The sequence below is a fragment of the Perissodus microlepis genome, chromosome 7 (genome assembly GCF_051167445.1).
Source record: "Perissodus microlepis isolate ML-2025 ecotype Zambia chromosome 7, ASM5116744v1, whole genome shotgun sequence".
Lineage (NCBI taxonomy): Eukaryota > Metazoa > Chordata > Actinopteri > Cichliformes > Cichlidae > Perissodus > Perissodus microlepis.
The window spans coordinates 60,062,179-60,077,597 of NC_140467.1; the positions used below are offsets into that span (position 1 = coordinate 60,062,179).

A 15,419-nucleotide genomic window follows, 5' to 3' on the forward strand; every position below is an offset into this window, starting at 1 on the left:
CCCAGAGGAGCAGTGGGACGAACAGGAAGTCTAATTCTAGACTACTTCCTGTATGGCATTCCTGACCTGAGCCGCCTTCCTGCCAGATTCTCTTAAGCGCCCCATGTATAGCAGGTTTACGGCTGAAACGGCTACTTTTACATGAATACATGAGCAGGCGAGTAATTGTAGTAAAACCTTTGGGGATCTGTGCACAGGCTTTCAAATATTTTTTTTGCATTAGTAGGAAAAATGGTGTTTATTGTTAATAATTGGTCATTTGTTTAAAAATCCCAGTCTGTATCATTTAAACTCATCAGTCAGAACACTTTTGTAGCAGTTATACTTCATTTATTTTACCGTTTGGCTTCCATTAAGTGCATCGAATGAGAGTTCACATCATCAACATTTAGAATAAAGTGACAGAGATGGACAATAGCAGAACATCAGGCAGACAGCATTCATTGCAGCAGCGTGTCAGGGGCCTCCCCAGCTGAAATACACGTAAAATATGATTTTATTTATCTGCACTTGTAATGCAGAAGACTGACACTTTTAGAAATAAAACAGAGATGCACTGACTAGCAGTTTCATGGCTGATAACTGACGACGTTCAGGGTATTTATACACATTTTATCATTTAGATTCATTTAATTTATTCCCTCTTGTGTGCCAGGAGGAGAAATGCATGCATACTGTATCCAAACATATGGATATATGGAGGGTAAACAACAGCTACTGCTATTACTAAAAGGCAGATTGGCTGATATATTTGAACAAGACCAATACAGATGCTTACAGATTTACCAGTATTTGATTGATTATGATATATATTGGTGCATCCCTGGTTTTCAGCATGACATCATATTAAAACGAATTATATACAGACTTCACCTCCTGTAGATATTCCATAGAATTCCACAAATTCTTTGGAAAAATTCCAAGATGATTATCTGTCAGTAGAGAGGTCTGAACGCCTGCCGAGAATAGATTTTACATTACTTACTCCCATTCAACACCAGCCAAAATTAATTCTACAGTTTTAATTATTAGTGTTTCTGTCCATTTCAAACACGAAATCCCAGATTACTACAGTTAAAGATTTATACCTGTATATATTTATTAGTGTCTCTATATAAATTTTAGCCTTCCCATTTAAATGATACAAAAAAATACAATCTGAATCCAAATAAATGCAAATTATAGCAGAAACATATATGAGGGTATAAGGCAAGAGTCATCTCAGATACTGAAAGTGCCCTATATTATTGCCAGCAGAGGCTGAAGCAGCTGATTGCCACAAAAACATAGATATATATATATGTAAAACGTAAATACTCAGACAGCTGTGACTTGGGAACCAAACAAAAGTGTTTGGATTCAGGTTAAAAAGAAACACATACAAGGAAAAAAAAAATCTCCCAAAGATAAATCAACGAGACACATGTCAGAGAGGCAAACACTCTGAGATGAAGAGTAAACCCTGAAGCACATCCCAGCAGGTGTCTTAGAGATGTGTTACAGTATACTCTCCCTCAGGTTCCCACTGCTGGACGTGTTTGCCTGCTGACTCTCTGTTTGGGTTCGATTCCACGTGTGAAAGTCCAAAAGAGCCTGGTTGAGCTTCTCCATCCAGTCCAACCTCTCCTGCTTGGTGTCTGCCGAAAACCAACACCTGAAACAGGAACCACCTTCGTCAGTTTGTGTGCAGCTATTAGTGTCCAGCCTCCACCCAGTGAGTGGTGTCACCGAAAGGTGTTTCCCATCAGCTGTCAAAAACACAACACCCACTGTGACATCACTAGCTGGGTGCAGCCAGAAGAGCAACGTCATGCTCACTGTAAACAAATGTGGAATAAACTGGCTTAAATGTGTAAACCAGTCAAACAAAATTAATCAGTGAGAAAAGTAGATGAGCTAAATTTTGTGAGCAAAGCCTTAATTCTCTTAATTTTTCCAATAAGCAAGCAAAATGACAGTTAAACCTGAGCTTTTCCTGCTGGATAAAAGTGAAAAAGTCAGTTTGCAGCTGTGATTCACACTGAAAGTAGGCTGACAACAACACATTAAACACTTCGCTCTAATGTTTTTGTCTGTTTGTGCAAGCAAAAACCTCATTTTCAGGGAGTCAGGGTTGTTAAATTCCTACTTACTTGGCTGCGGCATCCTGGCTGAGGTCTTGCTCCTGCTGCGATACGCTGCTTACCAGCTCAAAGGTGAAAGGTCGAGCACACAACTCCCTCTTGACAGGCCTGACGCACTGACTCTGTGAGCTGGAGAGAGAGATGCTGCCTTCTGCCTCCTTAGAAGTTGAACACAGAAGACCGATTTAAGGTCACTGATGGCAACAATTAAACTTGGCCAGTTACAGGGTACGCCCTTCAGAGTCGCCTTCTCATGAGTGCCTGTGCAGGTGGTCAACTACACATATACATTTAAGTTGCTTACCTTGCTAGTTAGAGCCACAAACAGCAGTCCCTAAAACTAATTATTCATGTTTCATGTAATGTAATAGTTTCTTAGATTTAAAATGTCAGGGTGCTAACCACTGCTGATTGGAGCTAGAGCTGAAAACAGAAAAGTCCTTTTTAAAGTTTTGACACTGCAGCAAGCAGGCATCACAGCAGCACAGTCATAAACTTCCACTGCGAAACCTAAAAATAGCCCCAGAAGCTACTCAGACATGCACAAGAAGATGACACTGAAGAGATGGCAAAATTTAAATCAGATATGCTTTTTGATTTTTATGGGCTTGCTCCTGGAACTTCCATATTTCACATCTATGTAATAAACCTGCTCGTTCATACCTTTGTTTCTCTGTCATTTGGATAGTTCCAGTAGTACAGGTTGCATTCCTCCAGGACAAAAAAGCGGCGATGCCAGACCCCATACCCACTGATCAACTCGAACATCGTCTGGGAACACAAACACAGCAACAATGCAGTGAAAACAGGTGTTTAAATTTAGAGGAAAATGATTTGATGTGTGTAAAATTTAGCTGAGGCAGGATCTGCATTCCCTGCAATGTGACTTTAAGAAACTGAGACATGACTTCAATTTCAAAATTTTTCCCCTTTTATATCTGGAACATTAATGTGTGCCTGGCATTTTGCCTTTGATTTGACTCACTGGTCCAAATTATCTGATGCTCACGCAACGAAGGCTTCAAGCTTCCAGATCACACCCGTGATTCATCTGCGTGGCTGGCTTAGAGACTAGTTGTTAAATGGCATGAGAGAATTTTTTCATTTTCAGACAAAGTGCTTAAGCACAGTTTCAGGAAGTCTCCACCTATGCTAACATGAATCATAGCTGCCAGCTGGAAACAGGAGTTTTCGTTCTGGTCTGCAGCCTCTGTGAGCTCAGCATCGTGACACCGAACCAGCTGCATCTGCTACAGAGCTACAACCAACAGCGGCAGACGCAGTGTGAGTGAGAATGGAAGAATAAAGTAAAACACCCAAGAAAATATCCTGCTAAGATAAATCTCTCTGTGACATACTCAGGTTTTTCTTTAATATAAAAATATATAATCAAATATATAAAATTCCTGACCAGGAAGCCTTGGTGCTGGACGTCAGAGTGGCTCTTGCTCTCCAGCTGCAGGTAGATGTTGCCCTCTAGAGGGGAAAGAAAGGGCACCTAAAGCCAGAAAAGGACAGGGAGGGGCACACAGTGTCAGACTGGCAGGATTTTAAATGGTGGTAACAGAAAACAGCATTTCATTACATCCCAACATGCTTTTCTACACATAATCTAACAGATGACCGGCAGTGGTCACTTCGACAGCGAATGCTGCCGTTTTCCACGGAGTAAAGATAATTTCAATCTGCAGGAATCAAGAATATAGGAGAGAAATGTAAGAACATGTACACTGACTACACATGCAGTAATATGTATCAGCAAGTTGAGATCACTTTATGTCCTTAAGAACAAGTTTCACATTCAAAATGGCAACATAATGGATAGTCTTTAATTTCTGAGATTCGTTCAAGTTCTTTCTTATCTAAAGTGACAGCAAAGTTATTTACAAATAACCCTCGAAGGTTTTTATGAATTATGAAATAGGTCAGTTTTCAGAGAGGTGGAGGGGTGACAGAATTGTGAAAAAGTGAAACCTTTTCCTGAAATTCATCTCCCAGCAGCCTCCTGACTTTGCCATCCAGTTTCATCTGAGTGGAAGAAGCAAGAAAAGAGGGGGAGGGAGACAGACACGTTACATCACCAGTGAGCCCGTGCATGTGTGGAGTAGTAACAAATCAAAAGGGGGAAGCATGCGGGGTGGTGTTTGCAGCACTGTGCTTCTTCCTCTCAGGCAGCTGCAAATCCCAAAGACAGTGCTTTTATTCAGCTGCATCACTCAATCAGCAAATTCACATTTATACAACTACACAGACAAAAGAAGCTTCCATTTGTCCTATTTCTCTTTACCAAAACTCACATTTCCACTAGGTTCCAGAGTTGCTGAATATTAAAATATTTGTAAAAATGTTGAACAGGCTTTCACCAACAGTCCTCCTCAGTGTTCACCCCAGCAACAGACACAATCTTACCTTATCCAGGGGGAATTTGCTGTGTCCCAGTGAGGCCAACGCGATCTTATGAGAGCCGACCAGACAAAAGTTACTGGAGCGACGGGTGATGAGAGGAGGAGCAGCAGCTGAAGGAGCAAAAACAAAAACATGACTAATGTGCAACACTTAGAGCTGGAAGTATATCACCAACCACCATTATAACCATCTTTGTGCCAGTTTGTTCAAAGAGTGAAACAGGACGAACTGAAGCCTCATCGGGGTGTTTATGCTTCAAGTCAAGTTTATTGATATTGCGCCAAATCACAACAAAACATAAGGCAATTTATATTGTAAGATAAAGACCCTACAATAACACTGATAATAATACACCCCAATAAGCATGCACTTACAGCTAAAAATAAAGTTCAGTGTAAGACTTAACAGTGAACTTCATGAAAATAAAATTTAGGATCCAGCTAAAGAAATAGTAAAGAAAATGGAAACTATACTCCAACACACTGAAGCCAATATAAAACATTTTAAGGCCTTTGGTTATAAATATGCATTTAAGACATTTGAAGACCTGTAACCATGCTGCTCTTTATGCACTGACAAAATAAAATAAATTAGTGACCAAAATAAAACAACTTACATGTTGAACTGACGCTGGATCTCTGCTGGAAAATAAGACAAATGAATAAATAAGAGTAAAACTCAAAGTATAACCACGATTTGATGAAAAATAAAACTGAAACCTCACCGTGAGAGTATTCAGAAGCTTTCTTGGAGTGACCTGCACATGAGAAGGCAACATTAATGAATTTAAACATTGTATATATAAACATGCAGTGAGCTCAAAAATGACCAGCTTACCCGTGGCTTGGTGGAGGCCCGCTCCATGGTGCAGTTACTGGCTGAGGTTTGGGACTAGATGGCAAAAAAAAACATAATAAAAATATAAAATAATTTCAGTTTTAGACACAACAACACTCCACATTTAAAATCAACACAAACACAATAATAATAATACATATTTTACACATTTGGTATATTGAGCAGTAAGAAGGTCATTAAAAAACAAATCACTAGGCCTAATGCAGCACACCTTAAACTGCCTTTAAAACCAGCACACACCCAAGCAAAGGGCAGCCTAACCAGAGCCTTCTACAATCCTGCTGCTAATGCTGAACGACCACAGCTGACCATTCACAGCTGTTCAACTACACTCGTATTATTGATAGGCATCAGTTAGTCTCCCCTGGCTTCAGAACTTATAACTGAAGTAAATCTCATGAGCTGTCACATAAAGAAAAAACAGTGGCTTCTGTATTTAGGTGGGAGGACTCCAGGACGGCCCCTCTCCCTACAGGATCGCCAACTAACAGCACGCCAGCTTACAACAGCCTTCCATCAGATACCACAGACACATGCCTGCAAAGCAAACAATCTAACCAAGTCTCTTCAGCTAATCCATTAGATACACTACAGATGTGTGTATTACATTAGCACATCTGGCTGCAACATCACCAGTTCACAGTTAACACACATGAAAGGTTTATAATGATTTAAAACGTGTATAATGTAAATAGTCATAGAAAATGAAGCTCTATAAATTGTGACTGACCAGGCTGTAGACTTCCACATCAATTTCAAAGGATGAGCGAATATCCTTCCTGAAACATTAAGACGAAGCAATGCAATGCATTAGGATACTTTGCCTATCAATTACCACTTAGTAGAGTCACAAAATGAGAAATCAAAATGCTGTTTCAGAGCCGCAACATGAAACGTCACATAAGGTCAAAGGCCACAAACATTTGTTCCAGTTTAAGAGTAGTTGATGAAATGCAGCTTACATAGTGACAGATGTGGGGAAGGAGATGGTGTCTCCGTTCTGAGCATCCGCAGCTGTGGCCAGAGGGGTGGCAACGATGTTGCAGGGTCCGTAGCGGATAAGAACAAAAAAGTAGTGACTTGGTCGACCTAAATGACAAACAAAAACAACATCATGAATGTTAAGAGTGAAGCCATTAAAAACCAAACAAAGGCAGAAATCTTCTCAGCTGCGGTACCTGCACGGTTGTGTGAGGAGCAGACATATTCCACCTTGAGCGGCAGCTGGATGTTTGTGATGCTGACAGTGCCTCTGCAGGGCTGCTGGGAAATGGATTCACTGTCCTCCACTGCTGCCTCTCCAGATTCTGAGCTCCTCTCCTCCTTCAGTCTGGCCACCTCAGCCAGCAGGGCAGAGCGCTTCTCACCTGAAACAGAAAATATATCATAAATGCAAGGAACACAAAATAGATAAATATTATAACATATCAGCAAAGAATTGACAGTTGTAGATATCACACTGTCAGTTTTGACTGGTTCCTAATCTTAAAGACCAATGAATGACCAATAACGGCTGCGGAGAAGAAGCTTAGATGAAGGAGAATGACAGGAATGAAAGTGGCTTATGTGAAGAAGCATTCCTGACTCTATATTGAACAAAGATGCGGTGGTTTAAAATCTTGCAGTCTACATACACGAGACCAGCAGCAGTTTCTCGGCTTCGGCCTCCTCCAGTGAGCCTCGCCCGTGCTCCTCATCCGTACAGCAGTTCAGGGCCTGCAGCGTCTGGTTAATCACAGTCTGCAGTTTCCCAGCTTCTTCATTAAGAGCCTGGACACAATCGACCAAACCCAGAGCATCACTGATACACGTAATATATTCAAAAGGTTCCACAGTTTTTGGGGTTCTCACTCTTTAAGAAACATTTTGTTGCACTACAGTTCCAGATACAAATAACATAAGAGTGTTATGAGGGGCGATCACGTTCGAAAGTATTAAGTTCCTCTGCATAAAAGTCTCCATTAAAACATTCTACATGCTTGAAATTTAGACCAGATGAATGTTGAATTTCCATAATTAAACATCATTTCAGCTTTTTAAATTCATTGCTCTACTGATTTAGTCCTGCTCCATTTGTTGAAATTGAGAAAGACTTCAAATTTCTGTTACTCCCTGTGTAAACTTCAGGACAGGTAAGTTGTTGGACAATATTGAGCTTAGCCTTCAGTAATATCAGTGTTTTTCTAAACTAGTCAAAGCAAACTACACACCGTTATTTTCTCCTTGATGTTGACAGGCGGTTGAGGCTTGGGCGTCTCTTCAGCCCGTCTCTGAACCCCCGGAGTGACGCTCTGAACGATGGGAAGCTTACTCTGCCTTTGTGTGCGGTAGGCATCGATGCTGACAACCAGAGAACAAACAAACATTAACATAAGGATAACAATGTTTGAGAAACAATGTGTGAGTGCTGGCACAGTTCAAGAGTTCACAGAACAGTGTGGGTAAAGCATCATGGAGCTTTCTGAACATGCACAACATGTAGATTTGATTCGTTACACAGTAAATTTAAAAACACATGAAACATTAGGCACCAACAACCCCACCAGACTGCTGAAGAGCACAATCTCATGTGGTGGTGCAGACTGATTCAGTCGTTTTTACTAACAGACCTCAGACTGTGCAAATGAGCCCACTGTGAGATCTGATAATGATATTATTGCAGCGTAACTGCTGTAAACTGATAAAACGCTCATGATCCTGAATTTGGATCAGATAATTTTTTTTCTGTTTTAATAAATTGGAGGAATTATCCCATTTTTATGAGGAACTAGAGAGTGGTGTAAATGTATGGAGATTAGTGACTACTGCCAAGGCTGTACCAAAAACAAACAAACAAACAAACAAACAAAAAAAAAAAGCCTATGCTTTACAGCACAGGTGTCGAACTCCAGGCCTCGAGGGCCGCTGTCCTGCAGGTTTTAGATGTGTCCTTGATCCAACACAGCTGATTTAAATGGCTAAATTACTTCCTTAATCATGTGATTCAGGTGTGTTGACCCAGGATGATATCTAAAACCTGCAGGACACCGGCCCTCGAGGCCTGGAGTTCGACACCCCTGCTTTACAGCTTCAGATCTCACTTTATATTTTATGAGCCAACTCTGTAAGCATCTTTTGGAGTATCTCAAAGCTCTGAACATTTGGGTTTTTAAACAATTTGAACACAAATGTATTACTATTACTCTTTATGTTTGGCAACAGTTTGACTGTGAAAAGATAACAGCTGGGATTTATTGTAATCTGTATTTGTATATGACCATGTAACTGCTGCGATTACCTGTACAGGGGAGCAGATTCAGCAGGATGGGCACTAGTTTCCTCTGGCGTCAGGAGCAAAGGAGGGATGGGCTCCTGGCTTGCGGCCAGTCGCTGTTGTAGGAACATTAGCACACACGTCATAAGTTGTGTTGTTTACAGGACACTCGTTAATGCTGTCTGCTAGTGGAGGACACCAACTCTTTCAGCTTCTGAGTGTAGCTTCTCTAGACTGGAATAAATCTTACCAGTGGGGTGACCACAGCCTCTACAGACTTGCTGAGAGGAGAGAGGATGCCAGTGGGAGGAAAGTTGAGCAGCTCATCTCTGATGCCATCAACCTTATCACTCTCATCACTCTTCTCCTCTTTGGCCTCTCCTTCTTCTTCTTCACTTTTTTCCTTCTCCGTCTCCATCTTATCGTTTTCGACGGAGCAAGCCCCAATACCACTGTCGTGATCCTCAGGGCCTTCCATCCTTTCAGCATATTCGAGCACCTCCTCGAACATCTGATCAATAATTTCACCAGTGTTGGTCTCATCACGAAAGCTCACTTCAGTATCTGAAAAATATCACAAATGTATGAAATCACTTTGAATCATTTTCTGACACTTCAAATGCTTCTGTGCAAATAGCAAATCTGTGTTTTAGACATCAAACAAATAATTTCGTACGTTCTTCTCAGCACAGCTCTGATGAAATAATTGTAATTGTTCAATCTAGACAAAAACCACCCGTGTATTTGTGCACCATGGACTTTCAAAACATGCACCTCATGTCCAACAGACTCTTTCACCCGTGTGTTTCCACCTCTCCTAAAGTGTCCTCAGGTGGCCCAGGTGCTCACACTGCCCTCACCTGACAGGGCGGTTTCTGTAGAGGTATTGTTGTCAGACACCCCTGAGCTGTTGATGAACTCAGGCTCCAGAATAAAGGAAACCTTCTTTGAGCTCTCTCCTCGCTTGTGAGTGTCTTCTGTCAGACTAACGTCAAGATTCACCCTTTCATCTACAGATTCCTGCCCCACCTCCAGGTGATCAGATGGCTGGATCTCTGCTGAGGTCTGAGCTCCATCAGCCTCTGTTAATGCGCCCTTGGGCTTTACCACAGGTTGTGCCTCATCTTCTAGATTTCTCTCTAGTCCCACATGCTCATTTTGTTCATTTTCAAAAGAAGTAGGCAATGCTCGTTTGCCTCCATCTGAGCCTCTGCTGTCTGACTCTTCTTTTATACAGACTGTCTGGGTTTCCTTTGACTGTTCAGTTGCATCATCATCGTGACTGCATAGTTCCATGTCTTTCTGCTCTTGTTTTATTGTAAGAACATCACTATCTGCTGTAAGTAGTCCCTGACTACCTTCTTTACATGACTCCATAATTTCTTTGTCTCGGTCTAAAGTACACTTCCCTCTCATTGAGTTTTCTAAACAGCTTTCTGGTTTGGATTTGTCATCTTTTTGTATTTCAGAACAGCCAGCGGTCTTAGTAGAGACATCAGAACGTGGACCATCATCCTGGATGTCAGTGGGTTCATTTTCATCTGTTTTCTCTTTGTTCATTTGGGATGATTCCCCTTGCACGTCCTTCACACATGCTTCGTGTACTTCATCTATGGCGGATTCTTCCTCCATACACACTGTGCTTTGAGGATATCGCCACATCCTTAACTCCTCATCTGTTGATGGTTCAATCTCCGCGTCACTACAGCACGAACTATCCATCTTTTCATCGTCTTCAAAGGCCAGCATGTCAGAGCTACCCTGTTCACTTACTGTGGACTCCTGTGATGTTTCCTTAACATTTGGCTCATTTGGAAGAGTTAATTCAGAGAAGCTTTGCTCATTAGATGCAGTTAAGTCAGACATGTTCTGATCCTCACCAGAGGGGGCTTTGGAGAAACTGTGATCCTCGCTAAAAGAAAGCTTTAACACAGTTTGGCCCTCTGGTTGTTGGGGACCTGGCTGCTCTTCTTCATTAGCAGACAGAGCCTCTTGCGTCTGTCTGGGTTCTTCACTGAGAACACACTGTTTCTGCATTCCAGTCTCTGAATAAGCTGCAGGAGCTTCAGAGTGACCGGATGTCATCTCACCTGTTGAGAAACAGGCGTCTCGCATCTCATCACTACACACCTTTTATAGCTTTATACTTGTTAAACCTTCAGAGCAGTTACTGAACATACTGAGTCATTTATATAAAGAGCACAAAATCTGCACTGATACTGAAACAAACTACTATTTTAGATGCGAAATGAACTTGCAAGTACATTTTTTTATTAATTAATTACATTTGCAAGATGTAATCAAATGTGCTCTATTAGTCACATTATTCCTAATTATTGGTTATAATTGTTATAACAGACACAAGAGTTTACAAAATATTCTGAAATGTAAAACTTCTCTCCTTAAAAATGAGGTCAGACGAAAACAAATCGAACAAATGGCAAGTAGTCTGAGATTACATCCCTGGTACATAAGTGCTGTTCGAATGTGTTTGCCCCAATATGGATGTTGCATATGAATTCCAATACTAATTAGAATTGTTACACATTATAGAAAAATATATGCTTCAATTTCAAATCTAAATGACGCCCAAAGCCTTACCTGTCATATTAAGAGATGCGCTCTCTGCATTTGTCGTCGGAGGTTCAGTGAAACTACCGTCTTTCACATCAGCGACACCTTGATCCTGCCAGAAGATCAGGAACAACAGGATTAAAGAATAAGAAGTAGGAGTTTTATTGACTATAATGATACTATGTTGATGACTACATACAAAAGGAAATAAAAGTTCAGATAAAAACAAATTATTTTAATTAAGGGACGGAAAATTGTAAAAGAATTCTAAAAATTAAAAATCATGAAATATAAAATTCACAGGAAGAAAAAACAGCCCCTAAACGAAGTGAACCAAGAAAATATTGACAGGGTGCAATAATGCTGAACAGTGTAAGTCTGTACAATCTTCAAATGTACAAGAAGTGCATGAATCCACCACTGCACACCAAACATGACCTTTGTTACCACAGTGACAAGCCAACATCCCGAAAACCATAGAAGAGAGAAGAAGGTGCAGAGTAAGGAATGAAACTCAGTTTTCTAAAGAAATTCTGTCTCCAGCAGTGCTTCAAGACATATTTAATCAACTGATCTCTGCCCAAGTCTATGTGGCCCATAATACCAGGTGACTAGACAACGCAGGGTTTTACACTACTGACTCACATCCCAGAGGCATGTGGGAGGCCACTGCACTCTCCTTTTTGATCTAGGAACACTGGAGGAGGGACCTGAAGGGCCACAAGGAGTCCTCTCCTGTTTATATAAACTGTCATGTTAAAAAAAATCTATGAAAACCAACAGGGAAAAATGAAAAGTACAGTTTACCAAAGCTATAATCCACAAAAACGAGTTAAAACCCGAACAAAGTTTTAGTCAAAGCAGGACGTGCCGAATTCTTGTTGACACTGACTGTGTGCATCAATTACTATTTACTGTTTCACAGCTGTGATACTAATCCAGACAGCTATACTTGATGGCAATTCAAGCATGAAGCTTTAATTTACCCCACCGATTTTAAAATAACAGATAATAAACTATGACAGTTTATTATCGGAGCTCTGTAGGTGGAACGTCAGGGTCTGAAAACTCACCTCTGCTAAAGCGGAATCTGAGCTGCTCCGTTTCAGCCAGGCGTTCTCAGCGATGGGCTGAAACGGCACCTGACTCAGTTCATGCTCCCGCTCCTGACCAGTGAAAATATATCAGATTTTAGACATTTATCACAAGCATAATCAATTATCCAGTATTTGAATATTAAAAAAAAAATTCTTTCTATTTTTTTTAGTATTAGATTTAAATAATAAATAAACAAACAAACAGAAATAACAAATTTCCCCCCGTAAGAACCAGCACATGGGAGTACTGAATGTGCATTTCAGTGATTAAAGCTGTTAAACCAACCTGGCGGATGCGAGAAACCTGCTTTGAGCTGGGTGTAGTTGAGCCCTGGAGTTTTTGTTGGATGACTGATACAAAGCTGGAGCGTGTCCGGGGGCATTGGCTGGCGGTGCTTGGGGTGTTGGTGGGGCTACTCTGGAAAGAGGCCATTTTGAATCGCTCCATCCGCTGATTGAACTCTGCCTCACCTGGAAAATATTTCAGACAGTGTTTAAGTCAAAGGTGGGGTACTAAAGACCAATTACCTTAAATAACTCTAACAAGGTGGAATGATGGCCTTAAGCTTTTGTTGGTTATCAAATTGAACCAATGAGTTAAATTAATAGAAAAAAAAACAGTCATCAGGTGAAAGACTCAAGACCTTCATATTAAGGGATTTTTCTGGGTCCAGACTCAGCTTCTCATGCACACCATCCCATAACACTGCATAGATATAATGCAAATAACAGTAATGCTTCCAATATAAAGTAACAAAAGAACAAAAGAAAATATTTATGAATGGAAATGACAGCAGATGATTGGAAATCAGCTACTGCTCAAAAACAAATTATTTAACTTTAAGTTAAATCATTGCATAACTCATGTTAGCCAGATGTATCATAAAAAGAAACACCTGTCGTGTTCACTTCTGAAATACATTTTCTGCACATGTTGTGTTATTTTAGATTAGAACTTAGCAGCTGGGTGTTGCAAACTCAGGGACGGGCAGTAAGGCCAATGTCAGGACTGAACTTCAGTCTGTGTCCCTCTGTAATACACTCTAATTAATGGAGTCATTACAGTAAGCAATCTGTTTAGGCTTCAGTCTTTAAGACTGAAATTGTTTGTAGTTAGTTAATAACACGTGATGTTGATAGAGAGGTTTTTGAAGGTGTGCTCATATGTAATCTCACCAAGGAGAGGCTCTTTGTGGCCCTTGCTGTCCCCGCCTGGATCCGAGAGACACCGCTGTGCAGGAGGAGCTCCTCCTAAAATACAACACACTTTGTTACAAACTACAGGAATGATCCAACTCCCACACAGTCACTCGGGCTCAACAGAAATTACTCAACATCTTGACAGCAGGTCTTATCTTGCTTGTAAATAATCTAGTTGACTTTTGATCTGCTATCTTAAGCATTACCTGAAATGCTGCCAAAAAACAGAGAAGTTTGTTAGCTACCCAAACAAAGCCAGTGGTGCAATAAATTCCACCTTCGTGAAGGTTTTGTCACAACTGTACTGTACAGGTCAGTCAAGTATTTTGTCACATGTTCAGCATGCATGAACTTGTATGCAGAAAACAGTCAGTTACCATCTCTTCTCTGGGTGAGCTGTTGAACTCGTGACCGGACTGAGGGAACTATCGGTGTGTCGGGTTTGGTTTCAAGCTCTGCCCGGCGTCCAGAGGAAGATGCTTCAGGGCGGTGGTTCTCCTGACCGGCCGCTTCCAGACGGCGCCTCTTCTGACTGTCACTGGTCTCTGAGACAGCAAGACATAGGCGACAAGCATAAGGGACTCCTTCTTGTAAATATATGTATATTTTGTAAATATAAAGAAGAAGGAACCTTGACATTTGTTTAAACCACAAACAAACCTGGTGCTGAGCAGTTATTGTCCTCTGAATCCGACAGCGGTGCTCTCTGTCTCTTCAAGCCCATATTGTTGCCATTTTCCTCGCCTGCTTCCATATCGTGCTTCAAAAACATTAAGCACTGAATAAGTATTTTTAAGAGGTCAGTTTCACTGATTTGAAGATAAAACTCGAAGTCCATGAACAGATTTACTAAAGAGTAAAGCGGTATCAGCTAGCAATAGTTACTTTCCCAATAGAAACAAGCCACACCAGAAAAAAACCTGATCAAAATCCAAAGAAATAACTGCATGCCAGATTGAATTTAGCTTTGTAATTTCAACAGTGACTAATGCCTTTACCGATTTTCCAAATAGCCGCCATATAACGAAGTTTTATCCTGTCTATGGCCATAAAGCTTCACTCCCGACCAGGCCTACTTCGAAAATCAGGTCAGTAAACTCAGTGACATTCATCTGCCTACAACAAAGTTAAATAAATTTGCAAAATTAAAAATGTTCTATTATTAAATGACACAGATTATCGCAGCTAAAACTAAACGTGAAAACGCCCCGTTTCAGCTTGGTTTTGGCTTGGCTCGTTTTTAAAAACAAAAACACTGCTGGCTGATTGGGCTAGCTCTTCAGCGAAAACTGAAGCATTTACTTAACACAGCGACAATTTAGTTATCTACGCCAAGTTTTTCTTCTCGTCTCCGAACAACCTGTCACGCTAAAATATACTGGATTAGCACGCTGAACGCATCCACACCCTGGGTCAGCTTGGCTAGCTCTTTTCAAGCTAACCTATCTAAAGTTGATGCTAGTTTAGCTTCCAATTAGTTAACTTAAGCAACAGAAACCTAGACTGGTAGCTCGACTTTGTCTCTATATATTTTGTTTCTAAATGGCTCCCCCCCTTTTTTTTTTTTTTTTTTTTTTTTACCTGAGAAGATATCCGTAAGAAACTACAGGTGTTACACGGGTCAACCTTAACTAACAGAAACCACGAAACAGTCCTCTCGTTGTTTGCTCTCTTCTTCTAACTTTGAATTTCAGCGGGTCTTCTGACGTCAGAGGAACGAGCGATTGCAGTACCGTAAATATTCATAAAGAGCCCCGATCTGATCTTTGCCGTGCGGCTCCTGTGGGGCGTTAAAATCTGATACTGCGTCCATTCTCCAGAAATAGTAGATGACCTCTCTTAGTTAAATACCCATCGATGATTATTTACATATTTGTTTTCCTACTAGTTGATGTAAAAACGGCTTTT

General features: G+C 40.8%; 1 protein-coding gene across 2 annotated transcripts; it reads right to left on the reverse strand.

Annotated features, from left to right (window-relative positions):
• Nucleotides 1-320: 320 nt before the first annotated feature.
• On the reverse strand, nucleotides 321-15,205 carry anln2 (anillin, actin binding protein 2). Of its 2 annotated transcripts, XM_084936357.1 has the most exons (25): nucleotides 15,093-15,205; nucleotides 14,172-14,271; nucleotides 13,889-14,056; nucleotides 13,488-13,562; nucleotides 12,598-12,782; nucleotides 12,288-12,380; nucleotides 11,860-11,949; nucleotides 11,242-11,326; nucleotides 9,501-10,730; nucleotides 8,891-9,204; nucleotides 8,665-8,756; nucleotides 7,598-7,727; nucleotides 7,022-7,157; nucleotides 6,566-6,754; nucleotides 6,350-6,476; nucleotides 6,118-6,166; nucleotides 5,367-5,420; nucleotides 5,254-5,286; nucleotides 5,146-5,170; nucleotides 4,533-4,639; nucleotides 4,098-4,151; nucleotides 3,535-3,621; nucleotides 2,787-2,894; nucleotides 2,133-2,281; nucleotides 321-1,654 (listed from the first exon to the last, which is right to left on the reverse strand). In XM_084936357.1, the coding sequence occupies exons 2-25, from the start codon at nucleotides 14,263-14,265 to the stop codon at nucleotides 1,498-1,500; spliced, it is 3,831 nt and encodes a 1,276-aa protein (XP_084792483.1). In that variant the 5' UTR covers nucleotides 14,266-14,271; nucleotides 15,093-15,205; the 3' UTR covers nucleotides 321-1,497. The 2 variants fall into 2 exon arrangements, with proteins under 2 accessions (XP_084792483.1, XP_084792484.1); XM_084936358.1 differs by lacking the exon at nucleotides 4,098-4,151.
• Between the last annotated feature and the right edge of the window lie 214 nt (nucleotides 15,206-15,419).